This window comes from Ambystoma mexicanum, chromosome 10 (assembly GCF_040938575.1).
Source record: "Ambystoma mexicanum isolate Mex_15411 chromosome 10, UKY_AmexF1_1, whole genome shotgun sequence".
Classification (NCBI taxonomy): domain Eukaryota; kingdom Metazoa; phylum Chordata; class Amphibia; order Caudata; family Ambystomatidae; genus Ambystoma; species Ambystoma mexicanum.
In genome coordinates, this window is record NC_090932.1 from 1,022,285,882 (window position 1) to 1,022,299,933 (window position 14,052).

The 14,052-nt window shown below is 46.1% G+C and overlaps 1 protein-coding gene across 1 annotated transcript in view; it reads right to left on the reverse strand.

Annotated features, from left to right (window-relative positions):
• The window catches only part of EIF2B5 (eukaryotic translation initiation factor 2B subunit epsilon), a 900,599-nt gene that overhangs the window by 658,448 nt on the left and 228,099 nt on the right, over nucleotides 1-14,052 (reverse strand). The window contains exons 3-4 of the mRNA XM_069618834.1: nucleotides 8,548-8,733; nucleotides 5,498-5,675 (exon numbers count right to left, since the gene is read on the reverse strand). Coding sequence (XP_069474935.1) covers nucleotides 5,498-5,675; nucleotides 8,548-8,733 — 364 coding nt within the window. The remainder of the gene's footprint in view (nucleotides 1-5,497; nucleotides 5,676-8,547; nucleotides 8,734-14,052) is intronic.

The window sequence follows — 14,052 nt, forward strand, 5'->3', positions numbered from 1 at the left end:
AATACCTGGAAACATTCTCCGACAGAGTCCAATAAAACTAACCTCATCAAAATCTCTACCAAATACAAGAAGGAAATAATTCTGGCTAAACGAGACTCTTATAACCTGAGAATCTCCCAATCGAATTCCAGTAGTAGGGAAATGTTTACCATCCTCAAAGAATTGGAAACCCCCATACCCATCCCTGACACCTGCACCAAAGATAAACCTTGGTGCACCAGCGTACAAAACGCTCTCTTAAACAAAGTGGCTACCCTACAAGCCAAGATAAACAACAAAAAAGCAAATCTGCCTAGTAGCACCACTACCCCCACCTCCGTGCCACCACCTAATCATATCCACCACTTCAGCTTCTCTAAAGTAACCATCCTCAAGGTGGAAAAGGTTATTCGCCCCCTGAAACCCTCTAACTGCCAGGGTGACCCCTGCCCTGCGCATATTATTAAAGATGCTGCCAGAGACCTCTCACCCTTCCTTACCAAACTAATTAACTCATCCTTCTCCAAATGTGTCATCCCCAACAACCTCAAAGAGTCTTGGGTTCACCCACTACTCACAAAACAAACACTAGACCCTCCATACCCATCAATTACAGACCCATCACTACCGTCCCCTTCCTACTCAAAATTTTAGACAAGGTTGCCTACCTTCAGATACAGCATTACCTGGAACAAAACCACCTCTTGGGAGTCCGCCAATCTGGCTTCAGGCCCCAACATGGAACAGAGACAGCCCTGATTGACCTTAAGGCTCAAATTGACACCCTCAGAGACAATGGCAAAACAGCCTTACTCCTCCTCCTCGACCTATCTGCAGCATTTGACTTAGTGGACCACTCCATTCTCTGCAATCACCTTAACACCGCAGCCCACTTCTCACAGGAAGCCATCAGTTGTATACAATCATTCCTCAACGACAGAACCATGCGAGAGTTCTCCACATCTGCAGCGGCTGACCCCACCCCTATCACCTGCGGTGTGCCTCAAAGATCATGCGTCTCTCCCACCCTGCATAACATCTTCAGGAAGCCCCTTTTCGAAAATCTCGATGGTCTTGGTATCACCTATACTAACTATGCGGATGATGCCCAGATCCTCATACCGTTGAAGGGAGATTACGACAAGGATTTAGCCTTGGTGACACAGGGTGTACCTCATCATTCAGGCATGAATGGCCTCACATGGGCTATGCCTGAATAAGACGGAGCTCATCATCCTTGGTATTACCCACAACATTAACAAGCTAGGCCACATCTACTCCAGCTTCTTGATGAACGGAAACACCATTGAGGTAGCGAAGGAAGTAAAAACGCTAGGCTTCTACTTAGATGCCACCCTCTCTTAAAAAATAGCTAAGCTCCCTGGCCTCTTCCACCTCTTAGACGTGCAAATTAATCAGAGCAGCCAAACCTTTCCTCTCCCCCAAAAGATGCACCACCCTTGGCAGAGTCCTTATTCTATCTAAGCTAGATTATTGTAATTCCTTATATCTAGGAGCCAATAAATATATCTCAGACAAAATCCAGATCCTACAAAATAACGTGCTCAGAGCAGCACTGAGTCTCCCCAAAAAAGAGCATATATCCAAATTAAGAAGAGCTCACAACTGGCTCTCAACTAATGACAAAATTGCTTTAAAAGTTGCATCTCTCACCCACAAATGCCTTAACGCCGTGCCGCGTTACCTCATAGACAGACTTACCAGACACGCCCCTAATCGACACACTAGATCATCCAACTCTAATACTCTCGCAGTGCCCAGATACAAACGCACTAAAAGCAGAGGCACCAGCTTCCAAGTGCAAGCCTCACAACACTGGAACTCACGCCCCTCCTCCCTAAGAGCTCCCCAACCCTACCCACTCTTCAGGCGCAAATGCATCCAATGGATCAAGGAAAATGACATCTAACTCTCCTTACCTTCCTACCTCCCCCAGCTAACTTCTGCACATTTTACACATCCTGTACATATGACCGGTACTATTGTACATATTATACTATCTACTGTTTATATCTCCCTCCTTACTTGTATGTATGTTACTTACTGTATATTAAGCTTGCCCATTTTATTTACTGTATTTTCTTTACTGTATTTTCTTTATTGTATATGAACTTACAGCAATGTAACCAAGCTGAGAATATTCTTTTTGCCTTTTGCGCCCGGATACCCCTGGGTCCGGTGCGCACTACAAATATTAAACTAAACTAGTGGCAAAGAAGATGCGCAATACCAAACAAAGGTTCTACTAGGGGGGATGATCGAGTAGGGACACTACGACAGGAGGGCACACCGGCTGAAGGACAAGAAAAGAACAGGGAGGTAACTAGATCCGGGGGTGGGGGGTCGAGCATCCATGAACATTTTGCAGACTACTACTAAACACTGTACTCCCAACCAAATAAACTGGGAGTGAGGGAGGACAAGGAGTATTTTGGTAAACTCCCCATCCCAAAGCTGAGGGGGAGAAATCTTGGCTGGAGACATAACAAGGGAGGAGGTTAAGAGGGCGATAGGCCAGCTAAAGTGAGGGAAGGTGCTAGGGGAAGACGGCTACACAGCTGGCTTCTATAAGCAGTTTCAAGAAGTCCTGATGGGGCCTTTGGCTAAAGTTTTCAACTCCATAACACAAGCGGGGGCGATGCCCCCCCACATTCTGGGAAGCAGTCATAACAGTGATCCCCAAGCATGGTGAGGATCAGACAGACTGCTTCATATAGGGTGATATCCTTGCTCAAAGTAGACGCAAAGATCTTACCAAGAATCCTGGGATCGCGTCTGGTGATACACCTCTCCTGCCTGATCCACCCAGACTAGACGGGATTCATCCAAAACAGCCAGGTTTCCGACAACTTAAGGAAAACCCTGCATATCCATAACGACTCCAGGAAACAAAGAGAGGGGCCCTGATCCTCTCCCTGGACGCTGAAAAGGCATTTGATAGGGTCAATTGGTCCTTCATGGTTGGGCTTCTTAAAGAGAGAGGTATGGAAGAGCAGTGGATGGGGTGGATTAGGGCCCTGAATCATACCCCTAGGGCAAGAGTGCTAGTTAATGGAGACATGTCTAGGACAATGCAGCTGCGTAGAGGGACTAGGCAGGGGTGCCCTCGGTCACCCTTACTATACACCATAGTTATGGAGTCATGTGTAAATGGCCTGAGAGGTTACAGGGACATAACAGGGGTACACATAAAACAGGAATATAAAGCGGGTCTTTTTGCAGATGACGCATTGCTCTACCTCACAAACACACGACCCTTGGTACTGTCCCTTCTACGCGGATTGGAAGAGTATGGGGAATTATCGGGGTTCCGGGTCAAATTCCTAGCAGGGAATTGGTGCCATGACGACAACAACCTGCTGGGTAAATGGGTATTCAAGGCGAGGCGGGAGGGCTTTCGCTACCTTGGGATCGAAATCACGAGGAAAGGCAAGAACATATTTGAGAAAACTACATCCCGCTATGGAGCAAGATAAGGGACGCATTGGGATAAGGGATGCAATGCTGGGGACGGATTGGCCTTTCCTGGATTGCACGGCTAAACTGTATCAAGATGGCAATACTCCACAAGCGGTTTCGCTTCTAAATGCTCCACACGAAGATGCCAGCCCACTTCCTAGCTACTGCACAGAAGGCCCTCCTAGGTTTTCTATGGGCAGGAGCAAAACCCTGGGTAGCTTATAGGGTGTTGGTGTTGCCAAAGTAGGAGGGGGTGGGATTCCCAGACCTGGGAGCATATTACAGGGCAGCTCAACTGCAGATTATGGTGGACCATCTAGACCCAGACACAAGGAAGCAATGGGTCCACATGGACAATGCGATTTTACAGCCGGTAACGCTGGGTGAATGGATGTGGGCTCCGCAGAAAGATCCCTAGGCGAGTGTTCGAACACCCCATTCTGGAAGTATTCTGGTCGGTTTGGCACAAGGGAAGCATCACCCGATGGTTGTCGACGTGGCCCTCTCCCCACAATTGTATCTGGGCGCCACCCTTATGAAATTTCATCATAGGCCCTCTGAGGTTCCAATCGTGGTATGAGGCAGGGCTCTCGAAAACGGGACACTTGGAGGGTGGCAAGTTCATGCCATTGACATGCTTGGAGGAATGCTTGGGGGTGAAGGTACTCTCTGCCTTTAGGTACCTGCAGTTGAAGGGAGTTCTGTTGAAACCAAGTTGGGGAGATAACCTACGCCGAGAACTTACCCACTTCGAGAAAATACTGCTTCAGGAAACCAATAGGAAGGGGCAAATATTCAGACTATATGGGGCGCTGAGAAGGGGTGAACCCATTGATATACTACCTATGCATATGAAATCGGCCAGGGACCTGGGAATTTATTTGACCAACTCCCTGTGGGGTAAAATGATCCACGCTGTCCCTGCAATATAGAATGACGGCATTCAAGCAGATACATAGATGGCACTGCCCACCTGCAACACTAGCGAAAATGTACCCGGAGGTTGATTCACGCTGCTGGTGCTGTAAAAGGGCAAACAGTGACTATTACCATGTGTGGTGGAACTGTCCACTGGTTCAGAAATATTGGGAGGATGCCCTGGGATAGCGAGAAGACCTGGATGGGATACAAAGGCCTAGGGAGCCCAGCCTACTGCTGTTTCGTGTACGAGAAGGAGTGTGTGGGGTTGGGGGCACATGCTCCGTACTCTATTGGTGGCGGAGAGGAGTTGTGTGGCACAACACTGGCAAAGGGGGAGTATACCCACAGAAAGGGAATGGGTTCAGAAAGCAAAGTCCAAATATGACACGGAATATTTGACTCACCTTTTGGATGAAGCGCCAACAGACAGAGGGGACCTAGCTGCCCCTTTAACAAGTACCGACGATAACCTGTCCTTGGAATACAGTGACATGATGTAGGAACGTATAGGTTGTGACAAAGAAATACAGGGGTCGGGTTGAACTGCATATAGGAAGGAGGTGAGAGGGAGGGGAAATCGCAGGAATTATATGTTGTACAGTTTGGTGATCTTGCTGATATTTTCAAAAAATGACAAACTGGATTTAAAAAAGAAAAAAGAAAAAAAAGCACACTCAACTCCATCTCAAGAAGCAGGACATAACAGGAAACCTTCCTAATCTGACTGATTATTTTCATCACAACCCCTCTCCCACCAAACCCTGACAAAGTAACTGCACATAACACTGCAAAAGTGTCTTCAAGAATGCACATCTTAAGTGGTTTACAATGAAGAAACCTCCCATCCATTTGTAGCAATTCAGGCGTCTGAGCAAAAGACTCAATTAAGTGAAACTCATCAGAAGGTGTTCATTATCTACACTTAAGAACTATGACTTCAGACATGTTTGGCTGGCCCAAGCAACCATCAAGAACCAGACCATGGCTCTGAAGCCCCCATTTTCTGACACAACTAGAAGTGTACACCTGGCCAACATACTAATATGGATAATAACCCCATCTACACCTTTAGACCATGATTCATCTCACTGGAGCTTTAACAGCAACAAACACTGACCATTGGGAATCCAAAGCGCTTGAACCCACTGGTTTTCTGATAGTGCAGCACACGACCAGTAGCGCTGTCCATGGCAGTGATGACATCGTCCTCTTGGCATCTGGCTCGGTGACCTGGGGAAGCCTCTTTAAATATCATAGTCATCACCGAAATGTTCTTGTCTACCTTACGGCGGGTCCTGCAAACAAGGAAAAAAGGGGAGGGGGGGGGGGGGGGGTAGTACTTTTTAGACAACACTAATAACCCCAACTTGAAAACACTGAAAGTAGAAATAGGTCGGCTCAAAGCTCTGCTGTCTCAAAGCATTAGCTCCAAACTATGTGTGGGCAATCTCTTTTCTTCGCAGACACCTGGGGAACAACAATGATACATTCAGACAGAAATTATGTCTCACGAGTAAACATTTGTAAAGCTTAGACCAAGACCATGCATCGAACCAGGCAAATGTGTGAATATTTGTAAATTATTCATTATAATCTAAAACCTTTTGCAGAGACAATTATACAACAGACATGCAATGGACAAAACATTACATATAAACATTCACTAAAAATCAATACATACATCGAGTATTGTGCAAAACTACGCATAGAAAGTGCCGATGGGGTTCAAAAAGGGCCATGAGCGTTTGACAGCTCAATGGAAACACATTTAGCATTATGTACAACTATATCCAGAAGCAGTTGCTAGACAGTGTTTGCTTACAGGTTCATTTGTTCACAATACAGAACAATGTGTTCAATTAAAAAAAAAAAAAAAAAAAGGTTTTAAATAAAAACATTTGTTACATTTTAGATACATTCAGGTATCTAAAGAAAGAAGACAAATTACCAAAGGATGAATATTTCTTGCCACCGGGATGAAGTAAACCGGGGGAAATGGGTAGGTTGATTTGGTCTATTCCTAGCCCAATTTGATATTGAGTATTTGGGAACAACTACCAAATATTGGAGGGTATTTACTGCTACAATGTGGCTATGTCATTACAAGATTTGGTCACCTGTAAAGTTTGAAAAACAGGAATTGTTGCTGGATGTCAATATAGGTATTCAGCAATCCGGTAGGAGCAATTGGTAAATGCCCTCTATGTGCTATAGAATATAGACCAATAGCGTTTGAACCAGCAAATGTGGGTATAAGATATTTTAATGTTTGAATATGTTTTTATGTTTTTAGAATTGCTAGAGCTGTTCCGAGAACTATGAAAAGCAGAGAGAGATCATACAACGTCCTATGTAACCGTCTGGGCAGACATCAACATTATTTTAGTTCTACGCGTTTATCTGTTGAAACTAGAAGGGACAGTTGTACAATGAACAGTGAGGAGCCGTCTGCTCCTTTGAACAACCTTTAGTAGACGACTGTAAAGAAAGGTGTTTTTGAAAAAGTGTCTATGTGTTTTCATAAGCAGGGTTGTGCACAATAACATAGAAAAGTACACACTGTAATACTTTCTAAATAGAATGCAGTATTAGCTGGTTTGCACTTTTCGAAGCTCATTTGCACCATGTATAGTTTTGCAGAATACTTTATTTACTGATGTTGATGTTTTTTAGTGAATGTTTTTATGGAATGTTTTTGTCCATTGTATTCATGTAGTATAATTGTGTTTGCAAAAGGCTTTATATTATAATAAATTACAAATATTCACACATTTTCCAGGATGAACCCATGGTCTTGGTTTAAGCTTTAAAAATCTTTACTCGTGAGACATCATCGATGTCTCACAGCATTAGTGCATGTGGGCAATGAGAAAAGTATGCACTCAGCGTTTTTTAGGAAGTTACAGTGAAGCGCCAGAGGAATAACAAGATGCAGACATAACCCACTCAACTCTGTACAATTACCAGAAATAAGGAAAACATTCTATGACACGTTACTAACGCTCTGCATTTTACAATTTCACAATTATCCCATTAGCAGATTGTATCCGGACCACTGACAATATATTTACACCAAATAAAGTTCTCCTGTTCTGGTGTTAAAACGCTTGTTCATACGCATTTCATGTACGCTGGCTCCTTGTAGTTAAGGCATGATCCAAGCCTGACACCAATCTGTGGCTATTCATATGCAGCGTCTTAGGGTATTCTCGCCTGGTACCTATAGTTGCTACTAGACCAAGAAAAGGATCCTCAGGTGCAGGTGACAGTTTGCTAGTGCAACGTGGGTCTCAAAGATTACAACGGAACTCAGTGTTTCTGAAAGTCTTGATTCCATCCGCCAAATTGCAAACTTTCGATCCTCTTGCTTTTCCATCATCCGTGGCCAGAGCTCTCCTCTCTGGATTTCCCCAGATTGGCCCACGGTGTGCCGGTTGTTGGTCCCTCGCCTGCATGGGCGCTCTTCCTCCGATTCTTCCCTCTCCTTCACATGTTGCCGGTTCACAAACGCAGCCAATATCCATTGTGTGTTTTGTTCTCAAATTCTTCCCTTCCATTCTGCTAAATCTGCTTGGACGTACCAGCATTCTTTCTGGCTCTGCAGTCTCAATCACACATTTGTGGCTGGTCATGCTGTCACTCACAAGCCTTTTTTGTGGGCCCCCTCTCTGGCTCCATGGTCTCCCGCTTGCGTCACAGATTTGAAAGCTCCTGGCGGAGGTTTCTTGGATGCATGGGCCCTCTGACTGGACCACAACTTTTAGGTGTCACCAGTGCTGGAAATTGAAACATTTACTGGGTGCACTCTCCTACTTGGAGTGGCAGGACTGTGGGGAGGAGGGAGTTGGGGCTGAGGGGAATGGCCCCAGGCCAGATCTAAAAATAGCAGCTCTTCATGGAACCCAATCTGGGTGATTTGCATAAAAGCAAAAAGCATTAATGGAACATACAAATGCCCACAATTTTATATTTGAAACATGTCTCAGCGATTTAGTAAGGAACCCTTCGAAGCAAATAATGTAAGTTGGACTCTGCTGTTTTGATTGGTCACAATACGCACCCTAACAAAAAAAGAATGCAGTGTACAGGCCCTGCCTTGGTAAAGTCACCTGCAGCCATGTCCCAGGGAAATGTTGAAACGCAAGCCTGCCCTAGGGAACATCTTACCTGTGTTCTTCCAGAGCTCTGGAAATATTAATATTGGAGATCACATCACCGTAAACAAGCAGGAAGTCTGAACGCACCAAGGACTTGGCGTCTACATCTCTGAGCACATCGCCAAGCGAGCGGTATAGTTCGGAGGTCACCACATGCACCTCATTTGGCGAGGTTGGGCGGCACCACTTGGATTTCCTGTAGGAGACATGAATAAGATTCTCAGATAAGAAGTATTAGATAAACCAGCTCTGTGTTAAGGTTACTTTGCCGGTATAATGTGGAAATGAGGAATATATGGCAAAAGCTGAAAAACTGAATTTTCTATTCTGCACAAGCAAGCCACACTACTCTAGAGAACATTACCTTTCAAACGGATTGGTATAGAGAACCTGACAATCCAACATACTGTCAAAAAGAATACCTTTAAGAAGGCCATATAAGTCGATGGGAACACTGCTGCTTTCCTGCTGGAGTGCAGTCTGTTGAGAGGAGAGTAAGTGAGGTGAGAGCAGTCTACTGTAAGAGTTTGGCATTACCATATTCTACTTTTATCCGATTGCAAAACCTTCATATTGGCTGTGGTTTATCTGCTTTGTACACCGTTCTATCAGTGACGGTCAGATAGTGTAAGAGTTTCAAGCACACACATTGTTGCTTCCCTCAATCATCCAACCCTCCACTACCATTGCTATCTCCAGAAATCCAGGGTAGACTGTAAACACCTGAAAAGAACAAGTTACTTACCAACTGTAACATTCTTTCGACTGGATGTTCCTCCCACGTATTCCTCATCTGATGATTTGTTAATTCCAGCTTTGCTGCTTCGTAAAAAAAATTCTCGGCAGAGGGCGCTGTGCTCGAGGTCGTGGCATCGATTGTCCCTCGACGGTCTCCGTACCGTGTCGTCATCACTGATGTTATAAGTAGCTTGAGCCGCGCCCATTGCTCCAGTTCTGTTTTTTCGATGAAAACATATAGGAGGAACACCCAGGCGTGCCCCATGACTGATGCACACTTTGTGAGAGGAAAGTGTAAGAAAACGTAAACTGTACTGCGGGGTAGGATGGGAGGGTCGATGAGGAATACGTGGGAGGAACATGCAGTCGAAAGAACGTTACAGTTGGTAAGTAACTTGTTCTTCGAATGGATTGTGTCCTCCCACGTATTCCTCATCTTATGATAGACTCCCATAGCAGTAGTAATTTTGGAGGTGGGAGTATTAATTTTCATGGACAGAATGCAGAACTGCCTTGGCAAATAAACCCTCATTAGAGGAGGCAGTATCCAAACAGTAATGTTTTACAAAAGTGTGTATTGTTTTCCAAGTAGCAGCTGAACAAATATCTGCTGCCGGGACTCCCCTCTTTAGAGCCGTAGAAGTAGCCATACCCCTTGTAGAATGGGCACAAAGCCCACCTGGTGGGTCTTTTCCTGCTAACCTGTAGCATTCAGTTATGGCTAAGATGATCCAGCGGGATATGGTCCGTTTTGTTACAGATAATCCTAATTTATGACCAGTATAACCCACAAATAGTTGGTCATCTTGCCTCAATTTAGCCATTCTTGAGATATAGAAAGTAAGAGCCCTCTTGGGATCTAGTCTGTGCAATCTCTCCTCTTCCTTTCCCAAATGAGGAGGAGGATAAAAAGTTGGTAATATTATCTTTTACGACAAATGGAAGTCTGAAACTACCTTTGGTAAAAAGGAAGGTTTAACTTTAAGGACTATCCTTAGTAGTAAATGGCGGTTTGCATGAGAGAGCCTGAAGTTCGCTAACCCTGCGGGCTGATGACAAGGCCACAAGAAGTACAGTTTTTAATGTTAAGAGCCTCAATGGGCAGGAGTGCATAAACTCAAAAGGCATACAAGTCAAGAATATTAGTACTAGATTTAAGTCCCAAGTTGGGACATGAAAAGGTACTGGGGGGTATACATTAGTAAGCCCCTTTAAGAATTGAATGATCAATGGGATTTTGAAATATGAAACCTCTTCTAAGGTGCGCTTGAAAATGGACAGCGCAGCAAGGTATCCTTTAATTGTCCCTATCTGGAGCCCCAGATTGGCTAGATGCAGTAGGAAAGAAAGCACCATTGGGATGCCACATTGAAAAGGGTCCACATTCTTATCTTTGCACCAGTTACTGAACTTGTTCCATTACGTCATCCGGAAGATCCCAATCCTTGTATCTCAACCTCTCAGAAACCATGCGTGAAGGTTGAGTGTCTTGACCTCTGGATTGAGAACCTGACCTTCCTCTTGCGAGAGAAGATCCTCCCTTTGCGGAAGACGTATTGGAGGGCAGAAGGACATGTCTAGAAGGTCCGGATACCACGTCCTCCTGGCCCAATCTGGGGCAATTAGGATCATGGTTTTCCTGAACTTTCTCAACCTCCTGATTACTTGAGGAATCACGGGGACTGGGGGAAACGCGTACAGCAGTGGAAACTTCCACTCCACTACGAATGCGTCTCCCAGAGCTCCTCTTTGAGGAAATTCGCTTGAGCAGTACTGCTCGCACTTCCGATTGATCACAGTGGTAACAGATCCACTTGAGGGGTTCCCCAAAGGGCGAAGATCTCTTGAAGGACTTCCTGAGCTAACTCCCACTCGTGGGAGACTGCTCTGCCTGCTCAGAACGTCTGCCGCCGTGTTTTTCTCTCCGGCTAGGTGAATTGCCGATAGAGAGATTCCTTCTCGTATTGCCCATAACCAGAGCTGCATTGCCTCTCTGCACAGTGGTAGTGACCCTACTCCTCCTCTCTTGTTGAGGTAGTACATGAGGTTTCTGCCCTGTACAGAGGGCAGAAAGGCCTTCAGCGCTAGTCTGATTGCCCTCAGCTCCAATAGGTTGATGTGTAGTTTGGACTCCGATGGAGACCAACGACCGCTGATTGTCAGATCGTTGGTGTGTGCTCCCCACCCCGTGAGTGAGGCGTCCGTCACTGCTGTTATCTCCGGCCATGGTTGCCAAAAGGATTCTCCTTTGAGAATGTTGTCGTTGCAAGCCCACCATAGTAGATCCTGAGCAACTGCACTCAGGACTTGCAGAAGATCCGACATATTCCCTGAGAACTGGGACCACTGAGTTCTGAGTTCTCATTCTCAGTCTGGCCTCTGGTACTATGAAAATGCAGGATGCCATGAGGCCTAGCAACCTGAGAAAATCGAAGGCCGGTAGACATTGGGCATTCTGGAACTTTGTTACCATCTGTAGAATGTGGAGAGCTCTATAAATCTGCAGAATGTGGAGAGCTCTATAAACGATAAACTGGAGCTTTTGGGATGGTATCATGTGGGACGACTTGAAATTGAGGGAGAAGCCCAGTTTGTGAGGGAAGTGGCAGGTGATCGAAAGATGTTCCTGAGTCTGTTCTGGAGAACGTGCTCTGATCAACCAATCGTCCAGGTAGGGGTAGACGTGAATCCCCCCTCTCCCGAGACTCGCTGCCACAACCGCCATTAGTTTGGTGAAAACCCTCGGGACAGAACTCGAAACTGATAATGAGAATTTCCAATCGCGAACCTCAGGTACTTTCTGTGCCCTGGATGGATTGGCACATGAAAGTAAGCATCCTGAAGGTCCAATGATACCAACCAGTCTTGGAGTTGTAGAGCCTGAAGGATCTGAGAAAGGGTCACCATCTTGAACTTGTCCTTCCTGAGGAACTTGTTCAAGTTTCTTAAGTCCAAAATGGGTCTCAATCCTCTGTCCTTTTTTGGGATGAGAAAGTATGGGGAGTACCAACCCCTGTTCCTCTCCGCTACAGGTACCTGTTCTATGGCACATTTCTCTAGCAGGTTTAACATTTCCTGCAACAGGAGTGGGTCTGGAATTTTTACGGAGTTGGCTTCCGGTGGATGATTCTGAGGCCTTTTTAGAAAGGGGAGGCAGTAACCTTGAGCTACTGTTTCCAGTGCCCAAACATCTGAGGTAATGCCTCGCCATTCCTTCAGATGTTGAGAGATCCTGCCTCCCACTGGTGTCTTGTGGAGCAAGGTCTCAGAGATTTGGAGGCGGCTGCAGGAGTGGCTGAGGGCAAAGATGCCGCTCCTGAGGCTGATTTCGCACCTCTTCCTCGTCCACCACGAGGGACATTTTTTCTGCCTCTTTGAGAAGCCTGTCCTCTTCCTCTACTAAATGAGGAGTAGTAGCGAAAAGAACGACCTCTCCAGGAAGATGATCCTGAATAGGTTTTCTGAGGCTGGCGCATGGAGGCACTAAGATTTAGCTGCCGCTTTCGAGGTCTGGAGTTTTTCTAGGCTTTCGTCAGCCTTACTGCCAAATAGCCTCGAGCCATCAAAGGGCATGTTAAGGAGTCTGGATTGCACATCCTGTGAAAACCCCGACTTCCTCAACCACACAAATCTGTGCAACACAGTGCTTGTAGCCATGGATCTGCTGATGCTATCAGCAGTATCCAGTCCAGACTGGAGACATTCTGTCATGATCTCTGCTTCCAAAAGGTCAGGGTTTTCCCAACTCCCTTGGAAGCAGATCCATAAACCAGGTTCCGAGGGCCAACCAGTCCCAAGTGGGACCTTTTGGACCCAGTCCTGGCGCCAGTGGCACCAGGCTCATAAATATGCCCAGTCCCAGCGCTGGAAGCGCCGGGCTCATAATGCTTGGGTGGACTTACCTGCAGCAGACCATGCTGCTTACTTGCCTGCCAGTTGAGCCTCTGATCCTCTTCTGTTTGGAACTACTTTTCCTGTTGGGTGGGGCAGGAGCCACTCCCTAGATTCAGAACACTGGAACTCTTCTGGAAAGCAGGAACTCTTTTCTTACCTAGGCGTGGCTGTGGAAGGAGACACCTAAGCACTACAGGAGGCTATTTAAACCACACCCGATGGATGAATCTTGCTTTGCGTTATTCTGCATCCTCTGCAGCAGAACGCTCATCGTGTCTTCTGCATCTGATCCTGGGCCTAAGGAAAAAGGCTTACCATCCTGAATCCAGTCTTCAGCAACACCTATAAAGACAAGAAAGAACAGGTTAGCATTACGGTCTTCAGTGACAGCTCTTCACTTACCTGGTCCATCGGCTGTCACCAACGCCTCGCGCTGCATTCCGGCATCTGAAAGACAAAGGCTTACCTACTGTTCGTGCGCTCCGGAGGTTATCACACTGCATTCCGGCATCTGAAAGACAAAAGCTTACCAACTCTTCGCACGCTCCGGAGGCCTTCGGCGCTGCATCCCGCATCTGAAAGACAAAACAAGGTGCGTTTAAAGACATTGGGGAACTTTAATACTCACGTGCCATTACTCCTTTCCACATCTAACCCAGTGGGTATTCCGGCACCCTGCAGCCGCTCCGAACTTATACCTGCAAAATAAAAAGACAGTTAGAGCGCATCGTGAAGCAGGCAACAAGCGCTTACTTACGTGCTTCCAGGCGCTTCTATTCATCACACGGGCTCCATCTTCAACTCACTTCAGCCCGTCATCCGCCATCGCCGGAACCCTGCAAAACAAGAAACATCATTACTAAAGACATTAGAATTACTTGAA